This window comes from Pezoporus occidentalis, unplaced genomic scaffold (assembly GCF_034315485.1).
Source record: "Pezoporus occidentalis ecotype Australia unplaced genomic scaffold, CSIRO_AGI_Poc_V1 ctg110, whole genome shotgun sequence".
Lineage (NCBI taxonomy): Eukaryota > Metazoa > Chordata > Aves > Psittaciformes > Psittacidae > Pezoporus > Pezoporus occidentalis.
This window is the reverse complement of record NW_026912887.1, coordinates 2,387,068-2,395,688: the sequence shown is the minus strand read 5'-3', so window position 1 is coordinate 2,395,688 and position 8,621 is coordinate 2,387,068. Positions and strand designations below refer to the sequence as shown.

The 8,621-nt window shown below is 46.1% G+C and overlaps 1 protein-coding gene across 5 annotated transcripts in view; it reads left to right on the top strand.

Annotated features, from left to right (window-relative positions):
• Positions 1-3,461: 3,461 nt before the first annotated feature.
• SPNS2 (SPNS lysolipid transporter 2, sphingosine-1-phosphate) overlaps positions 3,462-8,621 on the top strand; it is a 126,515-nt gene continuing 121,355 nt past the window's right edge. For all 5 annotated transcript variants that reach the window (XR_009967339.1, XM_062632385.1, XM_062632394.1 and 2 more), the window contains exon 1: positions 3,462-3,856. Coding sequence is in view for 4 of the 5 variants with exons in the window: in XM_062632385.1 (XP_062488369.1) it covers positions 3,562-3,856 (295 nt within the window). In the remaining variant the exon portion in view is untranslated. The remainder of the gene's footprint in view (positions 3,857-8,621) is intronic.

The window sequence follows — 8,621 nt, the reverse complement described above, 5'->3', positions numbered from 1 at the left end:
CTTCATCACCAGGGCTTTGCGAACACTGCAGTTCTGCAATCACCATTTCAAGATTAGGTTGGTGTTTTGCCCTTTCCTAGGGGCTATACTCCGGTCAATCTAGAGACTGAAGTGGGTGCATAAAATGTTGTGTGCTTGGTAAGTGGAGTAAGAACCCTTATGTTCAGGGCAGGGACTTTAACCCCTTGTCCTGGGTTCAGCAGTAGCAGTCATTTTTCCCCTTCTTGGTAGCTGGTGTAGTGCAGTGTTTTGACTTTCAGCTCGGGAACAGAGCTGATAACAAGCGATGTTTTGGTCTGGCCAAGGACTTTGTGAGCCTCATGCTCTCCAGGAGGAAGCAGAGACAGGACACCTGACCCAAACTGACCAAAGAGGTATTCCATACCACAGCACGTCATGCCCAGGATGTAACTGGGAGTTAGCCGGAAGGGCTGGGAGACTGCAGGGTTGGAGGAGGTATCGGAGAGCTTGGTCGGGCTGGGGGGGCGAGTTATCAGCTGGTGCTGAGGTGTTGTATTCTCTTCCCTTGTTATTTCTCTTTATCATTATTATCATTGGTGGTAGCAGTAGTGATTTGTGTTATACCTTAGTTACTAAACTGTTCTTATCTCAACCCGTGGGAGTTGCATTCTTTACGATTCTCCTCTCCGTCCCTCCGGGAGCAGGGGGAGGGCAAGAAAGGGGGGGGAAGTGAGCGAACGAATTACCTGACTGAGTTTAAACTACGACACCCCTCTAGTCTGACCTCCTGTATCATCCCATTACAGCCAGGTCTCTTATGGAGTGCACTAGCTCTTGTCTGAGTTCAATAATGCGCTTCCTAGAAAGGCAATCAGCTTGGATGCAAGGATGTAAAGGGATAGAGAACACATCCCTTCTTTAGCATTTTGATCTAGAGAATAATCACCCTGTAGCAAATGTGAACCAGATGATTCATTCTAATTCCAGCTCTCAGACATTGTTCTGGTTCTTGCTGTGCCTTTTCCCACTTGATTAGAGCTTAAAGAACTGTTGTTTTTCTCCCCATGATAGAACTTCCACGCTCTAATAAAATTGCCTCCCAACAACCTGTAACAGCAAAATCCAGCAATGTCTCTAAGCTAGAATCTGTTCCTTTTAAGAGCTAGTAACCAGTGATTTTAGCAGTTCAGTCATATGAATCATCCTGTCAGTAAAGGCTATTCCATCAAATTTTTTCCAGTTCCCTCTGTTTTTCCTTTACATAAATCTCATGACATGGCTTCTGCTCTGCTTGTCTGCGAGTGAAGGTGTTAGGGTTGGCTGTAAGACCATGTAACTAACTGCCTAACCAACGCCTCTTTGTGCTGTGCCTGTAGATGTCTCTGAGCTCCAGCTCCTCTCTGTTAGAAGGAGGTTCTTGCAAGCCCCTTCAGCTTGGTCCTGCATTGCTCTGTGTTTGATGGCCATCAGAAGCCTGCCTGAAATTTGGAGCATATATGTTGACTTTTAATAGTAAATTGGTATTTGGGCTGGTTTCTCTTTTTCTGGATCTAGGGGATTTAAAGATGCTACTCCCCTGCTTTTTTAGGCAGTTACTTTAATGTGCTGTAAGCCACCTCGACTTCAGCATCAGCTGTGTTTGTGTGCTTGGTATTGGTTACAAATGAAATGAAATAAACGAAATTAAACTTCAGTTTCTTATGAAAATTGTACTTTCCTAATTGCTTTCAGGGGAACCATTTGATCCATAAAACTAAGGTCCTTAATTTTCTCTTACCTTATAATCTCATTAATGGCTGAACACTGTGTGCAAAGCCCAGGGGTAGCCCAAGCAGTGAAATAAAGAAGGTCAAATAGACTTTGGAGCAGACCATAGAAATCTGAGGGCTTCTGGATAGTTTGTCTGGTGTCTGTGTAACTCCTTGAACCTGTAGCTGTGTATAGTGCCTGACAGGTCTAAACTAAAGAATGCACCAGTTTTGCCCCCACTCCTGGGCAAGTTTTGTGGTCTTTGTGAAGTCATTTCACCCTTCCTTCATTTCCTCCTCCTTCCTTTCAATTCTATTCTTGTTTTGTTTTTCTTTTCCTTTTGGGCTATATAATATTCTGAGTGAGCACTGTCATTTGACCACATTACATGCACCACTTGAATTCTGAGATCAGTGGCAATGTGAAGAAGTTTTGTTAGTATAACCTTTACCATACAGTCAGTGGCAGCTGAACTGCAGATGCTGGTATGGAGAAAAAAGTTGTCCCCTAGACTTCAACAAGTCAAACAGAACATTATCCTATGTTAATCCAGATATCTTTCTGTTACTGAAACCAGCTCTAGAACATTAGTGCAGACCTATTGTCAACATAAAAACATCACCGCTATTTGGGAGTGTCGTGTGTCATTAGAAATTGTGTTTGCTCCTTTCCTCAGCATTGTGCTGCTCCAGGAGCACTGAATCTTGCACTGACACACCAGGAAGTGCCCCTTTCTCTGCAGCATCCCGGGGGTTCCTTCTGCAGTGTATCACCAGATTCCTGCATATCCCGGCTCTGGTGTCACCGGGTGGGAGCTGTGTGGGAAGGGTGTGCCAAAGGCAGGTATGCTGAGAGCACACAGACCGCATTGTGCTGCGGGCAGCTCTGGCTTCCCTGGAGGTAGGTGACAGGGGTTTTGTTTAATTGCATGTCCCGGAGACAAAGGCTTTAATAATGATTCAGTTTCGATCAACAAACAGAGAAATGTGAAATCGTAACCCCCTGCTCTTGGACAAGCGCATGTTAGCTCTCTAGCAGACATCTTATTTCTGGTTTTAGTTAGCTTTTGTAGTTTTACTACAGGTACGACAGGCTGGAGCCACTCTGGTTTTGAACCACTTTTATCTCTTTGAAGACTCCTCCTTTTGAAATGAAATTTCTCCTGGCCTTTCTTAGCTCAAAGGTGTAACTTTATAAGGGAGTGGGATGAAACTCTTTTCGGGGGGGGAACTTTGGAGCAATTTTACTCTCTTTGAAGATGCACGTTGTTCCTGAAGCTACTTTTGTGCAGCAGGGAAACCGTCTGGGGCCGAGCAGGCAGCCGCGCTGTTGGCAGTGCAGTGTGCCCTTCCCCTGCACCACGCCATCGCCATTCCCTGGGCAGCATCTGTGACCAGAGCCAGTTCTGACGATAGGCAAAATTGGGTTGATTTGTTCACAGAACCAGATCTGCGGGCGGGCTTGTGTGTGGACGGGGTGGAGCTGGCTGCTTGAGACCAGCCAGCGTTGCTTGTGCAGCTACCCACGCCGCTCTGCTACCGCTGTGTCCCACCGCCGGCTCGCGGCGCTGCAGAAGAAATAAAGGGAGCTGATGGCTCTGCCCCACATGCCGGAGGGGCCGAGCGGGTGCGACCCGAGCCGCAGAGCAGAGGTGACCCCCTCCCGCCTCGGGGGCCATCGGGGCGGAGCGCGCCCGGGCGCTGAGGCGAGGAGAGGCGGGGCGGGGCGAGCGGGCGGAGCGCTGCGCGGGTCCCGCCCCGCCCGGCAGCTGTCAGAGGCGGCGGCGGCGGCCGCGGGCTGCGGCGCTGGGAGCGCTCCGCCGGTCGCTCCGCGGTTGCCTTCCCGCAGCCCATGATGTGCCTGGAAAGCGACGGCTCCTCCGGCAGCAGCCCGGGCTGCGGCGGGCGGCTGAGAGCCGGTGACGAAGAGGAGGAAGAGGACGGCGAGCGGGGCTGCTGCGGCCGGGGCGCTGAGGGCGAGGTGCAGACCCTGTCGGGCAGGATGAACCCGCCGGCTACCGGCAAGCACCCCGAGCGTGCGGCCGCCCTCCACAAGGCACCGAGTCTCGGCCGGGCCCGGGTGGCGGCAGCCGGCATCCTCAGCGTGGGCAACGTGCTCAACTACCTGGACCGGTACACGGTGGCAGGTGAGGGCAGCGCTCGGCGGGGCGTCCCGACCCGTGAGGGGGTGCGGGCCCCGCGACGGCCGGAGCCATTCCCCCGCCTCAGGGACAGTCTGTGTCCGGGCGCGGAGCCGCCGCCGAGTGCGGGGGGCACAGCGGGCTGGATGGGCTCCGCTTGGAGCGAGTCGTAGGGACGCGGTGTGGCCGGCTGCGGCTGGTGCCCATTGTGCAGACCCTCCGGTATTGTTCTCCAGTTTGTGTGAATTTTATGTAAAATCAAAGGAGGTGGCCTTTGTTTGTCAGGGCTCGATGGCGGAGTTAAGTGTTCGGTGGGCTCCTCGGAAAGGAGTGATGCTGGCAGGCGCAGACGTTACTTTATGTGATTTTCTGAGTGATGGAGAAACGCTTCTGATCTCATTGACTGGTGTAAACGCTGTGGGTGACAGGTGCAGCCGTTGTCTCTGACTAGTCTGCAGTGAAACGGGGGGGATGCGATCGCTTGTGTTTCCATGGGTGAAAAGCCCACTGAAGCAAACCACCTCTGCTTTGTGTCTGCTGAGTCCCTCCAGCCTGAAAACCCAGGCTGTCCTTCAGCGCTTGGCCAAGGAGGGTCCCTTCTCTGCAGAACTCCCGAGCTGCCCGGGAGTTTCTGCAGGGATGCAGGAGGCAGCTGCATTGCACTTCACAAGGCACCTCTTTTCTTGAGGTAAACACTTTAAAGCCCTGCGCTCCTTGACCAATATGTTTTCTCAGCTGTACCGTGTGAAAGGCACTATATGCCTGTGTGATTACTACTAGTAAGAAGCTTGACTCTGAAAGAAATGTGTGTTAGGACGTTTACTGTACAGTCCCTAGAGGGGACTCCTGATTTATTCTTGTCAGGCAATAACAGGAGGGAAGATGATGATTACTGAACTTTTGCTAATTAGAAATGAAGTAGGCTTGTTGGTATTCATCTGCCTCATGTAATTATAATATAATACATATTCTGTGTTTGGCAATACTGATAATTTTATCTTCAGAGCTTATAAAGAGGGTTTGTGCATGTATAAATTTTGCTCTATGCATATACATATTTTAATCACTAGGAATCAACGTGGTGTTAAACAAATCAGGTATTTGCTTATGCTACATTGAAATAATATATGTTTGTAGGGCAGTAATAGAGTGCAAAGGACATAAATCACTAACATACACTGTTGTCAGAGTAAGTTGGCCAGGTTGGCTTTGTTTTGTCTGTGGTAGCGAGACAGGAAGGATTAGAACCAAAATTTAGCTGACGCTGTTGTGGCTTTTTTTATTGTTATTTTTTAGACAGGGCTTGTTCCTTCAGGAGATGTAAAGGCCAGTAGTGAGAAGGATTGAATGCTCGATGGGCAGTGTGTTACAGGAGGAATCTTGAAGATGCAACGTTGATCTGTTGTTATTGAAGGAAATTGTAGTTTGCTCCCTCGCCCACAAAAAAGAATCTCTCTATTAGAGAATTATACTGCAAAGCAGCATTTTTCTTTAATGCATGGAAAGTTTCCTTTCCAGGGAGCTATCCCACCCCTGTGCACTATCTTCTGCACCTATTTCCTCTAGTACTTTCAGTAAGACCTTTATCATTTTATTTTTTTTTTTTTTTTCCTGAAAGAAGGCTTGGGATGCTCTGGTGAAGGGAGGGAGAAGCAGCATCATTTCTGGGAAGGCTGGAAAGTGTCTGACCAAACAGGATAAAACCGCCTGCCTGCTGAGATGTAGTATTGCCAGTCCCAACTCTGGGATTGCCAGTGTATTTCTAGGATAAGCTCTGGTTTCACAGTGCTCAATAACTGCCCTGTGGAACTTATCTGTTAGCATGCAGCTTGATATCAAAGGTGTAAGATCTCAGCCGTCAGACTTCCCTCTGGGGACAGAATCAAGTTTTGCATGATCTTGTTGTCTTCTGTCTATTGGTATTTATTTCTCAAACTTGGTGTTTTATAAAGTGCTAATTCAAACCAAGAAATAATTTTAATCCGGTTTTAATAGAAGAGTTGTGATAATAAAAATGTTGTGTTTTGAGCTCAAAACTGCCTTTATAATGTCTTCTCTAAAAGCAATCTTTGCTTTTATATTTTGAGGCTTTGTGCATACCACATACTTATGTGACGAGCACTTCCATATGAATCAAGCTAGCACTTTGAATATTCAGCTCATGTCTCAAGACAGGTAATAATTAGTGAATACAATTCTTCAGACCTTCAAAGTACATTTCAAATACGAATTGTTGCAGCAACTCCAATAAGGGAGTTTAACACTACCCACGTTATGGCAGGGCAAGTAGCATTAGAAGTTATGATTTACCTAAGGCCAGTGAAGTGTTGTGAGAACCGGAATTCATTTTGGGTTTCAGCTCTGTATGAAACAAGTGGTAGAGGAGCAGCAGCACCGATGAAAACTGGTCCCTGAGGATTTGTGTCTCTAGGGTGATCAATCCTATGGGTTCTCTGACGTCAAATAAGAGCTGACCTCTGTCATTAACCTTTCTCTTCTTGTCTTTCAAGCGTCTTTCCTCTACCCAACCATTTTTTAGGTTGTTTGGAGCTTGGGGACTTCTTCCTGCCATCAAATTTAGTTGAAAGCAGGTCAGTGGACTCAAAAGTGATGAGCAGGCAGCTGACAGATGGACATAAGCAAATAGAGCATCTAGTAGTATGGGCACAATACTACAAGTACAGCTTCCATCTCACTTGAAAACTTAGTTGCAGTCATTTTGGTTTTCATGGTCAGAAATACAAGTATAAAAAGGGCAAGTATATATTTATGTATGTAAGTAGTATATGCAAGTAGACTTTTAGTATATATTTAGTCACTAGAAAAGAAAGCTCATGCATGGAGTTTCTTTGTTGCAAGTGTAATTCTGTGGGTATCTTCCGCTGTTTTCTAGCACAAGCACATGGAAGTCAGGTAACATGCATTCAGTCACACAGGAGATCATATGTAATAGAAAGAAGTAGGCTGACCTCTCCTATAGCACATCTTGCTCCTAAAAGTAAAAAGCAAATGCTTTTGCTAAAAGTAAACAGTAAGTGTGGCATATTTCCGTGTTTATACTCTGGATACAAAGACATTGTATGTAATGGGTTGGTTTGGGGTAATCTTTTCTCAGGCGCAAAACCCAAGGAAGCAGCTGCCAGTCTTACTTAGTTTTGATTTAAGGACTTCCCAGTATGGACTAAATGAGTTTAGGATGGGTTGTGCCTTTTGGTATCTGGGATATTCCATGACAGAACTGGAGTGCAGCTTCTGAGATACAGGACACACACACAGCTTCGCGCCTGACATACATTAACTTGCGGCTCTTTTGGGAACACAGTGATGAAACTGGGCCTCCACTGAGGACTGGCCTGCTTCTTATGGCTTAAAAATAAGTTTCTCCCAATACTTTAAAAGTTAAAAGCCTGCACAGGAGTAGTGGGTGTTTCAATATTGTCCTTATCTTTACGCAGAGCTGGAAATTCCCAGTGTGTATGAAGAATGTTGAAATATCTATTTTACTTTTTTGGGAGAAGCTGTCCCAAACAAAAAGTGGGAGTGCCTTTACTGTGGCTCTTCTAAAGAAAAGATTGAAAACTCTGTGCTGAACATTACCAACTTGAAGGGAAATGATCCTCTGCAATCTTCTTAATAGGTCTTTGATCATACTGAAAACAGTTGCCTGTGGAAAAAGCATTCTTTCAAGAGCTGTGATGTTTTTCTGCTGTTAAGAAAGCCAAGAGTAAGGAAAAGTAGCAGTAATGAAACCATCATACTTTGTAGATTACCTGTGAAACAACAGCAGCTCAGCCATCTGGTGATGCTGGGACATATCTTCTTCCTTAATGAAGTTTTGGGAAAAGTCATCTTACCTTCAGAAGCTTGGAATGTGGTTTCACAATTATGCCATGGATGACCTTTTACTATGCCTGCTGTTGACGATGAAAATAGTCTTGCTTCATCAGGGTGTCACCTCCGCCTTCTAATTCAGACGCTACTTCCTGGCATTGCTGGAGTGCCTTTAATTTAATGGTAATGATTTAATTAAGCTGGAGGACTACCCAGCAAAGTAAGTGAGTCTTACTATGCCACTCCAGAAGGGGAAACAGAGTTGTGGAGTGTCGGCGATTTGCCTGTGGTAATATAGTTAGTGGCACAGTCCTGGCTGGTATTAGTTCATCCTTGAGGTTCTCCTGTGATGCAGTCTGCCACAGGCTTTGCTCTGCTGTGTTTGTCCTGTAAATGTCTGTAACTTGCTAATAACCATATTTGTGTTAATTAGCCTCTCATTACAACACATAGTTGCAAATCAAATTCCATTCTTTGAAGATACATACATGCAAATGATTATTGAAAGTTGAAAGTCTAGTTTAAAACTATGCAGTACAAGCTATAACTGAAGGGTTAGGAAAGGTTCAACACTAACTCTCCACTGCAAAGGTATTCAGGAGGTTATAAGCCAAAAATGCTTCTTTATATTTGTGAGCTCACATTTGTGATAGTAATATATTGCCTCATAGCACATTTCATACTGAATTATCTTCATGCAGTCTGAGATCTCACGTATGTAATGGGAATAGGGAGAGTCTCATACCCCCATTGTAAAAAGATTATATTCAGTGCTTATAGTTTCAGGGAGGAAACCATTAAGTGGCAGTGCAAGCTCTGTATTATTTGTCTCCTGTTGAGCTAATCTCAGCCTAGGACTCAGCTGTGGAAGCAGTGTAATGCTGGAAAACATTAGAACAGAATATTGGCAGAACCTACTTGAGGCACCAGTGCCACTATG